Source organism: Neurospora hispaniola (genome assembly GCF_033458365.1).
Source record: "Neurospora hispaniola strain FGSC 10403 chromosome Unknown B0T23scaffold_4, whole genome shotgun sequence".
In the NCBI taxonomy this organism is placed as follows: Eukaryota; Fungi; Ascomycota; class Sordariomycetes; order Sordariales; family Sordariaceae; genus Neurospora; species Neurospora hispaniola.
The window spans coordinates 74397-87962 of NW_026944409.1; the positions used below are offsets into that span (position 1 = coordinate 74397).

At 52.4% G+C, this 13566-nt stretch overlaps 5 protein-coding genes and 1 non-coding gene across 6 annotated transcripts; 2 read left to right on the top strand and 4 right to left on the bottom strand.

Moving 5' to 3' along the window:
• Position 1: 1 nt before the first annotated feature.
• On the bottom strand, positions 2 to 1672 carry B0T23DRAFT_132749 (uncharacterized protein). Its single transcript, XM_062832218.1, has 2 exons — positions 1485 to 1672; positions 2 to 1402 (listed from the first exon to the last, which is right to left on the bottom strand). Exons 1-2 carry the CDS (start codon positions 1529 to 1531, stop codon positions 253 to 255), a joined length of 1197 nt encoding a protein of 398 aa, XP_062692481.1. The 5' UTR covers positions 1532 to 1672; the 3' UTR covers positions 2 to 252.
• A 1368-nt stretch (positions 1673 to 3040) lies between these two features.
• On the bottom strand, positions 3041 to 4250 carry B0T23DRAFT_395455 (uncharacterized protein; the record flags this gene model as incomplete). The annotated part of the gene is made up of 2 exons (XM_062838190.1): positions 3041 to 3913; positions 4152 to 4250. 2 exons carry the CDS (start codon positions 4248 to 4250, stop codon positions 3041 to 3043), a joined length of 972 nt encoding a protein of 323 aa, XP_062692482.1.
• A 1928-nt stretch (positions 4251 to 6178) lies between these two features.
• B0T23DRAFT_132759 (uncharacterized protein) lies at positions 6179 to 9234 on the bottom strand. The gene is made up of 4 exons (XM_062832219.1): positions 8645 to 9234; positions 8521 to 8578; positions 8003 to 8457; positions 6179 to 7937 (listed from the first exon to the last, which is right to left on the bottom strand). Exons 1-4 carry the CDS (start codon positions 8847 to 8849, stop codon positions 6472 to 6474), a joined length of 2184 nt encoding a protein of 727 aa, XP_062692483.1. The 5' UTR covers positions 8850 to 9234; the 3' UTR covers positions 6179 to 6471.
• Positions 9235 to 10724: 1490 nt separating this feature from the next.
• Positions 10725 to 10796, top strand: B0T23DRAFT_t163. The gene has a single exon. It is a non-coding gene; the product is annotated as a tRNA-Trp (tRNA).
• A 128-nt stretch (positions 10797 to 10924) lies between these two features.
• Positions 10925 to 11713, bottom strand: B0T23DRAFT_419934 (uncharacterized protein; the record flags this gene model as incomplete). The annotated part of the gene is made up of 1 exon (XM_062839718.1): positions 10925 to 11713. The coding sequence occupies exon 1, from the start codon at positions 11606 to 11608 to the stop codon at positions 10925 to 10927; it is 684 nt and encodes a 227-aa protein (XP_062692484.1). The 5' UTR covers positions 11609 to 11713.
• A 908-nt stretch (positions 11714 to 12621) lies between these two features.
• On the top strand, positions 12622 to 13274 carry B0T23DRAFT_316933 (uncharacterized protein; the record flags this gene model as incomplete). Its single annotated transcript, XM_062834964.1, has 2 exons — positions 12622 to 13109; positions 13217 to 13274. The coding sequence occupies 2 exons, from the start codon at positions 12622 to 12624 to the stop codon at positions 13272 to 13274; spliced, it is 546 nt and encodes a 181-aa protein (XP_062692485.1).
• Between the last annotated feature and the right edge of the window lie 292 nt (positions 13275 to 13566).

Below are 13566 nucleotides of genomic sequence, written 5' to 3' on the forward strand. Positions count from 1 at the left end.
ACAATGGAATGATAAGGTAATGAATTAACCTCGAACGTTCAACGGTTCAAAAGCTCAAGATACAGCGTGAAGCTGCTGTCTCGTTTCTGATGAATACACTCCAAGTCAGCATCTCTTTCTGGTAATCAAGTATTCCAACGCGCCTTTCCCAAGCCCAGCATGTATATCCCGTGGTTTTGCCCTTGTTGATCGACCAACCTGGGGTACTTTCTCCTACCATCCGCTAAAACTGCATCCCCCACCACTCGGCCCTCAAACGACATTGCGCTCCCTTTCGCCCTCCCTCCTCGAACTCGTCGGCAAGGGCAACAGCCGGTGCAGCCGACTCACAATCTCGGTGTAATCCGGCTCATTCTCTGCCGTGATCACACCATGTCTCACCAAAAAGTCGATCATAACTACCGCACAACTGGGCTTAAACTCAAGCCTCTTCATGGCCGTCATCACCTCATCTGTGTCCATGACCGCCCAACTGTCAATATCTCCCGGCACCGGCTCGAACCTAAAGTCTCTCCCCTCATCAGGCAGCTCCAAGTCATAGACGTACAGCACGCCCGGGTTGATCAATCCTCCTTGTCCCGGCCCGGCGCGGCGGTCAGAGATGTTGAGCCAAGTCACCGTGCCCGCCGCTTTCGCATTCGCCCTCACAAACTCGTCGCTCAACGCCGACCCTGCTTCCTCGACGGCTTCCCGGATGATACACTCCCACGGCGTTTCCCCCCTCGCCACTCCACCCGCCACCGCCTGGTCCAACTTGCCTGGATAGGTTGACTTGCTGTAATCGCGCCTCGGAATCCAAAACCGCAGGTCCTTGCCAAGCCCCCTTTGTTGTTCATCATCGCCATCTTCTAGCGATGGGGTTGACCGAACGCGCGAGTAAACAGTCATGTGCGCCCCCCTCCCTATCATGCCCAACAATCCAATCGCCGACCGATCAACGCCCACATCGAACTTGGCGCCAACAATGGGGAACTGCTCCCCTTTCTTCTTGGGTCCCAGAATTTTGCTCAGAACGTTGTCTTGTCTGGCGATCTCAATTTGCTCATCCAGGATCCTCGAACAGGCGACTTCCCAGGAGCCGTTGTCCTCGGGGAGCAGGTCCTCGGCTGAAGGCGCGAGAAGGTCGACTGCTTGGTTGCCGACGTCGAGGTAGAAGTGCTTAGTCCAGCGCATGTTGCTGATGACCTCGTGGGTGAGGAAGCCATGGGGAGTGGGGTCGTAAGGGAGATGGAAAGTCCAGAGATTGGAGAGGGCGCGTGAGTAGGGGTCTAAGTCTGAGGAGGGGGCTGCTGGAGGGGGCGATGTGGTGGGGGCCGCTGAGGCCGCACGGGAGACGGTGGTAGCGCGCGAGACAGTGGTGGACGACCAGGTTTGGAGATGGGGGCAGCAGGGGTAGGGGAAGCTGTGATGGTTGGGGGGTCAAGTGGTTAGTGGTGGTTCACAGCAGGGTAGAGGTACTTCTAGGCAGTGGTGTCATGACTCACTTGTCGCAGTCCCTAACCACTTCAAGGAGAGTTGCGGGGTTGGCCATTTTGGGCGATGGTAATGCTGATGTTTTCTCCAGGAATTCCTTTTCGATTTTGTTATTGGGGCTGTCTTCAGGTCCAGTTGAGGGTCGTTTGAGACCTGTGACTGGCTTTGTTTCGTTCTCGTAATGTGAAAGAAAGAAAAGAAAAGAAAGAAATACGGGAAAATGAGAAGAACGAGGAACTGTCGTCAAACTGTGGATCCGAGATCTTATCTCTGGTGTTGCCGATTGGTCGATCTGGCTTGACAAGGGTTCCTTTGTGGGGAAATGGGCGCCGTGTTAGTGTAGCGGTCCAGTAATGACGCTGTAACTGCAGTGCTGTGATCGCTGTAATTTCAGAAAGTGCTGGCCCTGTGATTGTAGGTCTGGATGATGAATGGAAATGCTGTATGGTATATGTCCACCGATGATGGAATCCAATGATGATGAAGTTTGATGATAGTGGATAGGTTCATGGCCTGACCTACAGTAACATGTTGGATCAGAGCAGGAGCGAGTAAGTATCTTCCACACTGGAAGAAATGGGTGACCACGACCGGACACACTTTGGATCTTCCTCCTTCAGTCTCCTAGAGAAAGCGCTGCCTCTTGTATTGTACTCCATTCTTGCCAGTCTACAACTTCCCTCACCTCTTCCATCGCCTTTTGGCCACTCGCTTCTCCTTCTCTTGTTTGCCCATTCTTTGGACTCCTTTTCTTCCAGGCTCGAAACGTCCTGGTTCTGACTGGAATGGTATGGTGGTGTGGTGAGCAAAGGAAATGGGACAAGACTGTTGTGGCCGTGGAGTGTTGTCAAAGATTGGCAAAGGTTGCAACTGCCGAAGGGGTCTTACCTTTTGACCAAGTACCATTGGGCAGAAAGAGAAGTAAGACACAAGACACAGTAGGTCAAAGATTATACATCATTGCGTGGTCCAGACACCACGGCAGATGCACGAAGAACCGAATGCTATTCGAACCGAAAACTCTCATTAAGCGCTATGTTATGCTAATTGTCCTCCCTCAACAACAACGGCAATAAGCGCCGTCCAACTGTCGAGCCATAAAGACCTCAAATCCGCCATCATAACCGATGCTAGAAATTTAAGCCATAAAAACCGAAAAAAAGAAAAACTGACTGACTGACTGAAAGAAGGGTATCAGCAATGGACCGAGACGAAAACATGACCCGCCGCAACTCCACGCTCCTTTCTGTTCCGTTCCATTTTCAAACTCCGCGGCAAATAGGGAAGTGCCAGAGACACACGATACAGGAATGCCATCAATCCTCCTCTCATCTTTGTATGTCCTCCTCCGTCCCTATTGCCGCCAAAGGAACATGAACTGATGACCCTTCGCTATGATGTGCCTTTGATGTACCCGTCCGATACTGGAGGTACCAGACCCATGTTGATGATTAATTCCCACGCTAAAGCAAATAAAACCAGTCCTTGATGCTGATGCCAATGTCCGATGTCGATGCAATATGCTGCAAGACCAGAAGCCAATGGAGTTCCTTGTGAGAGAAATCTCTCAAATCTCCCCCTCATCACAATCCTCCTCCTGCTCCCTCTCCAACTGCTCAGCAGCTTCCACCTCGCTGCTATTTCCAGCATCCTCGCGAACCTCAGTCTTGACCTTCACACCACGGTCGCTCTCCTCACCGGCACTGGGGGCATCTTCCATCTCACTATCCTCCTGCTCCTTCTTGATCTTCTTGCTCGCAGCCTCCTCCGCCGCCTTGGCAGCAGCAGCAGCAGCCTTAGCCTGAGCCGCTCTGCCGCGGGGAACAGCAGTCTTCTTGGGTGAAGCAGTCTTGGCAGCAGCGGCGGTCGTGCGAGGCTTCTTGGCCGCGGGACCCTCCTTCTCAGTGGATTTGGCGGAGCGGCCGCGTTTCTTGGTGATAGGGATGATGACTGGCTCTGGCTGTTGCTCGTGTTCTTGCTCAATCGAGACAGCAACATCCTCAACATCGCTGCTCTGCTCGGACTTGACGGGTGTCTCCTCCTCCTCCTCGTCGTCTCCGATGAGGGTATCCTCCTTCTTGATCTTGGTCTCCTTCTTGACTGTCTTCCTCACAGCAGGCTTCTTCTTGTCGGCGGCCTTCTCGGTAGAAGCGTCGATCTTGATCTCCTCACTCTTGACGCTCGAAAGTTCAGACTTGTCGCTTTCAGCCTCAGACACCGGCTCGTCCTTGACATCAGCAGCGGGCTTTGCTTTTCCGTTGGCCTTCTTGCTTGAAGCGGCGCCGTTGGCAGCGGCTTTGCCCTTGGCCTTGGTGGGCTTGGGCGGGAGAGGGATATCTGGCTTCAGCTCAGAGATCTTCTTCTTGAGTGCCGACCAGGCGTTGGAGGCGCTGCGGTGGTTGGCCATGCCGAGGTGGTTGGCGAGTTTGACGTAGTCGACCTAGGAGGGATTAGCATTGGTTGCATGTGGGTGGGAGTGGTGATGACGAGGTGAGGTTGGGGTGGGTGAAGTGAACCAGTATGATGCATGTTGTGGATGCATGAAGGAGAGGCATGATGGGGAAGGTGAATGGTGAATGGTACTGATAAAGAAGAACAAGAAGAAGATGATGATGATGATGATGATTACCACGATAGTGATGAATCATGATGGAAAACAAAGAAAAAGTGCGACCTACCACAGGCATTTCGGGCATGCACAAGAAGGACATGACGAGAGTGTCAACCTCACGCGCGGTGAAAGGACCCTTCTCGGAGGCATCAACCTTGGGAGGCATCTTGACTGTCGATTGAAAAAGTGACAAAGAAAAGTCGCGTGTGGACGAGTGGCGATCCTAGCACAGAAGATGTGACAAGGAAGTTGAGATTGTTGATGGATGACGAGTGTGGATGTATGAAGGAAGAGTTGAGCACGGAAGAGGTGCGAGGTTGTGAAGAAAGTTGTGCGGGTGCGAGTTCGGGAATTGGAAAAGTGCTGGTGGGAAGAAGATACAACAGGAAGAGTTGATGGTAGATGGGGGGGTTCTTATACTCTGGGAAATGGTGCGGGATGCTGTGAAATTTCTGGCAAGTGTCAGACCGATGTTGGACCAATGTCAATGTGTCGGGGACAGGTGTCATGGGCTGGCAAACACCATGAGTGTGGCTAGGACCTTGATGTGCAAAGTGGTTTTGGGTGGGGAAGGGTGGCAGGAAATGTTGGGACGGGACTTGTGAATGCCAGGCTTGCAGAATATCTGTTTGCAATAAGGTTGGTGATGGCAAGGTGAGGTGGGAGGTGAGAATTGGGGCGGGTGGTGAGAGATATCCAAGGCGGGAGGTGGTGATGCGGATCCGGCTTATCACAGCTACAGCACGCGCATGGGGTGGTTTCTACAGGAAAAAGTAGAAATGACTTCTAGGCATTACGCGCGTGGGTTGAACAAGTTCAAACTAGCAATATCTGATAGTTTGGGCTGACGATTGTGGTCTTGGGCGGCGCGGTCAGCTTGATACCCATATCACTTCCAGCTTTGGGTCGATCATCACGGGCTCGCTCCGGCTGCACCGTGAGAACGGGCAGAAACATTCACCGGACATTTGCACAGCACGTCATAGCGGGTCTAGGGCACTGCATTTACCATTTGTGGTCGAGTGTCAAACGGTCTCGTCAAGGTTTGGATCTGAACCAGAAATGGGTCCTGACAGTCCAGCATTTTGTGCACAATTCGATGGATAGAACTCCACGATTAAGGGAGAAACTGATATATTATCATTTACATCATGGCTATATGCTTACAACAGCCACTAATCTGAGCTGTGGCCGTGATATTCTCGAGTGTCTACAGTGCCTTTCGACTTCCAAATTTGCCAAGACTCCCCCCTGGCTCACATCAACATCAGAACTCGACCTGAAATGCATAGATCACAACAACGATCGCAATCCTTCCATAAAGGATTGCAAACCGATCCATCCTCAACATTGAGCAACAAATGCCTGATCTTGATGATGATGCAGTTGTGTTGTTTGCATGCGGCTCCTTTTTTTTTTCCGGCGCCAGACATGGATGGATGAAAGGAGTTCGGTCTTGTCGTCCCCAACTTCGTCACATCTCAAACGAGCTCGAGCTGGCTGCCTCTTCCACCTCTCTCGCACTGCCGTCCTAGATATCGCCCATTCGGGTGTTCAGTGTCAGCTGTTTGTCCATTCGTCCCAAGCAAATTGAGCACCTCAGCAGTCCCAATGGCCATAAATGCATTCACCTCGACTGCCCAACTTTGAACCTTGAGGTCCTTTGCACGACACCACATTAACTCTGTTCTGGAACATTCACCTTTGCATCCATGTCAATTATCCGATCAGCAGGTCCAATTCAGTTCCGCCAAAGTACCCTGCGCCCGCCAAATGTCATGTACACGTACGCATTGGCGTCCCCGACCACCTGTATCGAATGCACCTTTGTCTGCACATGTATTGGCGCAGGTTCCGTCCCAAACTACCCCTGAATAATATTCCCACAGGGTGGACGTTTCTTTGAGCCATCATCCTATGAGACATGAACACCTCACGCTCAGCCTTCATTTTTAAACCTGTGAACACTCAACGAATTCTCGTACCAGTGTACGGACACACTGAACATCCAAACTTCCGCACACCCTAAGGTTAGCATACACGCATCCTAGGACGGTGAGGTGGAGATTTAGCCTACATAATGAAAGAATGCCGGGTAGAATGGCGGAAGGTCAAGTAGGTGGCAGGACAACCACTCGCGAGGAGCAAGGCAACGAAGGGACCATGCATGCTAGGCCTAGAAGAATATTATTGCGATACTTAATAACCAGGAACAAAATTCAAACAGAAACATGACCGAAGACAACCAAAACGAGATGCTTAGGGCCAGCCTAAGCCACAATGCCCTTCTTGTTCCGCACTCCCGGACACCTTCCACAATTACAGTCATCCATCCGTCAAGAATCGACAGACACCCCCCCACGCGCCCAAGAGAACCTCGAACTCATTCAAACGTTCGGGACAAAGTGACCCTGGATGAAGAGGAGCTTGTCACGGCCACCACCTTCACCATCTCCCCCATTAGCACTCGCGGTGTTCATACTTGCAAAGCCCCCACTTGCAGCCTTGACGCCATTGGGGCGCGGAGCAGGAGGAGGAACCACAGGAGTATCAAAGATGGACTCGGCACGAGCATGGCCCTTGACCGTGTCAAGCAAAATCGGCAACGCCACGTCCAAAACCTTGGGAGCAACCTTGACCACAGCCGAGCCCATCATCTGGACTGTCTTGAGCAATCCGTCAAAGAAAGACTCGGGCTCGGCGGAACCGCTATCACCGAGGATAACACTCTCCTGAAGATCGCCATTTTTGGCCTCCAGAACGGCTTGGAGTGCACATTCGGCCAAAACGGCACGATGAGCTAGCAAACCAGCGGCCTTGGCATCTGTAATCGGACGGTTCTTGTCAGTAGGGTTGGGCGGGGCCGAAAGGTCGGTTTCGGGTGATGCAGACTTCTTGGAGAGGTAATCGTCGAGCTGCTTCTGGCCAGTGGTAAGGACAGCCCGAGCACCGTCAATCAGCGCAGGCTTACTAGCCCGAAAAGCTTTGCCAATGAAAGCACTGAGGTTGTCGAAGAACTCAGATTCGGCATCATCAATCTTGCCCACACTTGTGTATTGCTTGACCTCCGTCTGAGTAACAGCGTTAATGAAGCCAGCAATTTGCGGGTCGCCGGCCTCGAGGCCGTCAGCCTCGGGTCCTGTGGGCTTGGGGACCTTCTTTACGCCACTGACTTGCTTCCTGCCAGTGGCGAGGTTCTCGTTGATGGCAAGATGAAGGCCGGCCTGGGACAGTAGAGGAACCAATTTGGTACCAAGCTTGTTGGCCTTCTCCGAATCGAACCGGCTACCTTTATACTTGGCTTGCATGTTGTCCATGATGCGCTTGTTGGCTGGGCTGCGCTCCATACGGAGAACAGTCTGAAGTGCAGCTTCAGCTAGGACAGCACGTTGCGCTATACCGTCCTCAAGCTTGTAGGATGGCGCCTGGTCTTCGTCCAAAGCAGATTCCTCACAAACTTTGCTTAGCGCGCCAAGGGCAATGCCACCAATGGCAGAGACGGGGCCTCCTAGAGGGCCGAGAAAAGGCGAAGCAAACGAAAGACCTTGTTGGGCGATGGGCGCGACAACGCGGCCAATGTCCTTCAAGACGTCAAGGAATCCCTCCGCCTCATCGAGGTCAACCTGGTCCACGGGCTTCACGCCAAGAATACCCTGGCTTATATCCGTGACCAAAGGACTGCCGTTCTTTGGGAGACCGGCTAGGAGCGCCTTGTAGTCGTTACCGTACTGACCGCCAATGACGCTGGCAGAGTTGTTACCAGATCCGCCGTAGCAATGGGTGCCAATAACAGCATCCGGCACTACGCGACTACCGCTGAACTTGAATTTGAGGACAGGAGCGCCAGACTGACCTAAAACAGGCACGCTGTTAGATCGATTCACTACCTAGTGATTTAACACGCTGACGAATGCTCACCTCCGGCAGTCGAAATTGGGTATTCGAGCATGTTCCTTTGGCTGACATTCAAGTCAAATGCGACTTGCTCGACAAGCTCATACATCTCGGCGCCTTTCTCGTTGTTCATTGACTTGTCTCCCGGATAGCCGATGACGCCCAGGAGAGTGCTATCCTTGAGAGGTGTGTCCTGGTACTTGAAGAGGTTAAGGTTGCCGTCGAAGGGCTGGTCAACCTTGACAAAGGCAACATCACGGCGACGATCGCCATCAATGATGTACTTGGATGTGGTGACGACCTTGGCGGCAGAGCGGAATTGGACGGATGGATCGCTAGCCGAGTCTTTCCCGTGGTATCCGATGAAACATTTCATGTGAGTGAGACGACCGAGACCGTGACCATCATCGCCGCGGTGGAAGACGCAGTGGCCGGCAGTAACAAAAGTGTCGGAGGCGACAAGGTAGCCAGTGCCGATACTAGAGGAAAAATGAAATTAGCGATAGCCCGCTCGTCCGCAACACGAGTGGCCATAAACTTACGCCCAGCGGTTATCACCAGCACCCATTCCCTCATAGCGCATGGCAAGCTTGATGATAGCTTTCAAGGAGATTAGCAATGGTACGTCAAGAAAAGTGATTCAAGCTTTGATCTGAAGCCACTTACAGCGATACTTTCCACCGTCCGCAAAGTCTCTAGGGTGAACCTTCTCGCGGTTGTCTGGATCAAAGACAGATTCTTCGGTATGGCAACCATCCTCAAGCAACCCAGACTCTGGCTTTGAGGCCAAGCCCTTGACATCGGGGAGCCTCCAAGAAGCGCCGGGGGCCTTGGAGGTCTTGAGAGCTTGGACAAAGTCGATGTTGGACATGATGGGCAATGATGAAGAATGGAAGTTGTTTGAGTGTTTGGATGTTTTGTCAACTGGTGTTGTGATTGTGATGTTGATGGTGATGGTGATGGATTGTGTTGATGGGAGGATGGAAAGAGGGTTTTATACATGGCATTTCTGACCTCGACAACTCTCTGTTCCATCTTCGGTATCCTCATCAAGCGCGTCCTGGAAACCGGCGTCCCATCCTCGTATGGCCATGAACCAATGGCTCTCCTCAGTCTGGCATCACGGCATCTCCGTGAGAGTCGATGTGTGAAGACCAGATATTGTGGCGTCCGCACCTTCGTTGAGTGGCCGGTCCATCACGCAAGCGAGGCCGACTATCGAATGCCATCACAACGAGGTAGGCTGGTCGTTCCATGACAGAAGCCCACTAGTGTTGTTGTGCTCGACAAGGCATCGTCATGTTGGTTGCGTAACAAACTGTTCATTGAAGCCCGAAAGGGCATGATATCCCATGCCAATGCTGCCCTGATCGGAGCTGATGGAAGAAAGATGTGTTGCGCCGGCGGTTATCCTAGGACAATTTGCTTCGTTAGTCAGTGATATCAGCTTGGAGCCAGCACACAGGTTCGTACATAGTTACTTTCCAGCCTTCAGGACATGACTTGGAGTGATAATGTCGTCAACCAAGACAGACTAGTTGCCAGTCACACGTGGGGATCGCCAGTGATATGCTTGCGGGGGAAACCATGTTGCCGACATCAGCCTCAGCCCAGGGATTAGAGATCTGTTTGGGAAAGCCACGAGCTAGTTCCTAGCTGACGCGCCGAGGAAGGATAGAGAGGTGGGGTAGGAGGAAGAGGTCTAGAATGGTCCCTCGTTGTCACATCGTGGATCCGTTCGGAGGCCTGTCGTCAGGAACGGCACTATTGAAAGAGGCCTCGTGGGTTCTGTAGTGTACGATGATGTCCGAGCGCAATTCTGGGATTGAATTTTCCGAACAGAAACTGGCCGAGGCGGGTTCGAAGACGAGAATGTCCATGGATTGAAGTTTGCGACGGAAGAACCGAATGAAGAATCCAGAAATTGAAGTCCAAACAAAGATGGAAGGAGGAAATTGACGTCGGACGAACGATGGACAAAATGTGGGGAGCAAACAAGACGGACGGGGAACTGAAACATCGATGGATTGCTACAGCGCACAGGCCAACCGCTCTCCGGTGCTCTGCCCAGTGCGGTGCCGACCGTTAAGTGGCTGCAGCTCTATGTAAAGACTGGAAGCAGGTACGTACGTAGGTACCTGCAGTTACCCTCTTGGCAACCTCAATCTACCCTACACAGGAAACACCCTCCTGTCCGTGAAGAAGCGTTGACCGATGGCTTGATGCGGCCACTTGTTCATTTCCGCCATGCAGTGGCTGCGGCGGGAGACCTAGTAAGGACGGAAAAGGCGCTTTCCGTGGCCGCTAGAGGTACTTACCCCGGACGCAATGGCCACCGTCGTCCGAAATCAGCGAGTGTGAACTATCGAATTTCAGCCCCAAGAACAGAGGCACATGATGGAATGTTTCCCAGGCGAGGGCCACCTACGTACTTGTCACGGCCAGAAAGGTATGATCAACCGTTGAATTAGGTCTGAATCGCTGGACTGAATGCTGCTGAAAAGGTCAACGTGGGATGGCGCAAAGCCACGGCGGTTGTCGCAAGTCGTTCCTTTTGGCTCGTGTTCGCTGTGTCGTCGTGGGTCAGTGAGGTTCAGTTGTTTGGAGCGATTTGTCGGAATTCAACACCAAAGATGACAGATCCCGCTCATTGCCCTCCCTCCAAACCAACAACAGCCGAGGTAGCGTACCGCTCCGGCTTGCAGCTGAGGTAATAAGTACCGACTTCAGCACCTGCTTTCAACAAGGCCCTATGGCGCAACGGTAGCGCGTTCGACTCCAGATCGAAAGGTTATCCGTTCAAATCGGGTTGGGGTCAAAGCTTCAAGCATTACTTTTGGGCCGTTTTTGGACCTGACTTTCTTTTTTGCTCCTTTTCTCCTTTTCTTTGTTTTTGGAAAACTGAAGTGAATCCCTCCGCATCTCCAAAACCCACCCCCGTCCTGTTCACCCACAATTCGCATCATTATCATCATTATCACCACCCATCATCCGCTCCATCAACAAAGTATACCCCCTCCCATCCTCCCAATTCCTCACCTCCAACCTCCACCCCTCCACAAACGCCCCGTCCCGCCTCCAGCTCTCTGGAAACCACGCATCATCACGAACCCCAATCTCCACCTCCCTCAGCCTCTCATACTCCCTCGTCTGCAGCTGGTCCCTCAACAAGCCAAACTCATATCTCCCCACCGTGTTCGCCCTATCGCACTCCAGCTTTAACCGCCTGATTTGCCTCTTGTACATGGCCACAAATTGGATCCCCAGCCCGCCAATGTCAATCATGTCCAACGCAAAGTTCACCCAAAGATACCTGGCGGCCGCCGCCGCCGGACTGCACCGCCCCGGACTACGGTCCGTGTCCCATTCCGAAAAGGCTTGCGTGTATGCCTTGAGCCCGACCTCGCGGGATTCGTGGCAGGTACGAAGAAGCGCGGGCGCGGGCGTGGTTGGGAGCAGGCTATAGGCGGCTTGGGTAGTAAAGGGACGCCAGTGTCTCGTGCCGACGCGTAGTAAGACGGTGCGGGGGGTGATGGTGAATTCCCATATCTGGAGGCGGAGTTCGAGAGGGAGGAGAGGGAAGAGGTGGAAGGTGGTGGTGGTGGTGGTGGTGCTGCTGGTGGGAGACATAATATGTCCTCGATGGACTGCAGTGAGGCCGGTTGGGTACCTAGTAGCTTTGGCGATAGAGTGATTTTTTGCTTTTTTTTTGGTCTTGGCTTGCTGCGCATGTGGCCACGCTTCAGTTTGGCCGGTGAGGAGCTGTTGTGGTTCGTTGAGATGACTTCCACGTGTGCACTGATCGACCTGGCGCATGGAAGGATGGCTGCCCAAGTTGTTACGGTGCTTGGCCCAAGGGTTGGGTTACAGTACTTGTACATATGCTTAATTTAAAAATTGGTCCGAGCTTCCATCTGGCCTCAGCTGTCCGCCTTTTCATATGCTGCCCCTGAATACTTACACTAAGTATTCTTCTCTTCTCATCCTTTTCTTTCCCTCCCTCATTTCTTTTCTTCTCAAGAAGGTGGAAGGATCCGTTTGCATTGTTACCTACCTTACCACCCCGGCCTTACCCCATTTCCCCAAACTCCGAAATCCTCTAGCAGGGGTCCCCGCCATTTGCGTACTACCTACCCAGAGGTACGTAGGTACCCCTAAAACCTTGGCAAGTCAACGATAAACTATTGACTCCAATTGACTCCGTCCCATTGACTCTCATTGCTTCCTTCATTGCGAGCCCAGTGGCTGCCATTGTCACGAACCCTTTTCCAACCAAACTTTATCAATTGAGCGTAACCCAAACTTGGGCCACGCTAAGTTGTGCACGCTTATGTCAGCGACGCATGATACGTCAGTCCTGGGTAGAGCAGCATATACAATACCGACCTATCTACCAGTACCTTTAACGGTACGAAGTGACCGTGTGGTTGGCTACGGCTGGGCGGGGTTCATACGGTAACTTCATAAGCTGACCGGATTCCCATTTGTGTGGAAATCTTGGACCTGGATTCTTCCTAGAACCAGAAACCCCTGTGACGAACAAACGCGCGCGTCCATGAGTCGTACGACATCAGGTCTTTAAGCTTGAAGTCCTGGTTTTCCCCATCAACAGCATTATCTCCACATCCAAAGGCCCCGTCACGATGGCTACCACCTTCCACCCCTTTCCCCGGCTCCCGCTTGAGCTCCGACTCGTGATATGGGAAGCAAGCATTTCACCGCGCACCATCAACTTTCGGACCTGCGCTTTCAGATGCGGCGGCGACGACCAAGAACAACGGGTAGAGGTATCCATTCCCACACCCAAACCTAATATCAGCTTTTGGACTTTTACCTCAACTCCGCCACCACCACCGATCCTCCACACCTGCCGCGAATCCCGCAACATAGGGCTTCATTTCCAAGGCGGCTACCAAAAGGCTTTCTCCACCTGGTGCCTGCCCTACTTCGATGGCAGCTGGAACAATCGGTATCTCTGGGTCCATTTCGAGCTGGATATATTTGACTTCGGCGCTGACTTGGACTCACCCATCATCCGCATTGCTAATAAGGATCGGTCGAAGATTAAGCAGCTGAGATTTGAGCTTCATGGGACGGACTGTATATTCTGGAACAAGCGTGAGGCGCAGCTGTTTGGACGGACCATAATCAGAAAATTTGGGCAGTTGAGGGAAATTTGTATGTGCATTCCTTGCGAAGAAGCGTCCTTCAAATTGCATCCGGACTGGTTACCTGAAGGGAGTCATGGAGGGTTTATGGAGGGGTGGAGGACTATGGATTATACGGTCAGTCCTAGAAATGGAGATGAATATCGAGATGGGGAGAGGAGCGAGGATGGGAAGACGGATGGGAAAATGTGGGTTACGTTGATGTTGGAGAGAGAAAATCCATGTGCATCGGATAGTTCTTCTTGACAGTAGACCTGTCGCACTCAAGGAACCAGTTTGATACGGAAAGCCATTGATTCAAGATGTACAGGATCAATCATCCCTTTTCCTGATCTGGGCTTCCATCCCTACGATCGTCGTAGCGCCTACGGCAGACTTCTCTTGAGGTTAGGTATTGCTTGTTGACGAAGAGATGCCACC

What these genes read in the sequence shown, in the direction of transcription:
- B0T23DRAFT_132759 (XM_062832219.1), bottom strand. Translation starts at nt 8,849, where the DNA reads ATGTCCAACATCGACTTTGTCCAAGCTCTCAAGACCTCCAAGGCCCCC. An exon ending in GGACGGTGGAAAGTATCGCT is followed by an intron (nt 8,579 to 8,644) that starts GTAAGTGGCTTC and finishes TCTCCTTGAAAG; the next exon opens with CTATCATCAAGCTTGCCATG. An exon ending in CCCAATTTCGACTGCCGGAG is followed by an intron (nt 7,938 to 8,002) that starts GTGAGCATTCGT and finishes TGCCTGTTTTAG; the next exon opens with GTCAGTCTGGCGCTCCTGTC.
- B0T23DRAFT_132749 (XM_062832218.1), bottom strand. Translation starts at nt 1,531, where the DNA reads ATGGCCAACCCCGCAACTCTCCTTGAAGTGGTTAGGGACTGCGACAA. An exon ending in GTGGTTAGGGACTGCGACAA is followed by an intron (nt 1,403 to 1,484) that starts GTGAGTCATGAC and finishes CAACCATCACAG; the next exon opens with CTTCCCCTACCCCTGCTGCC.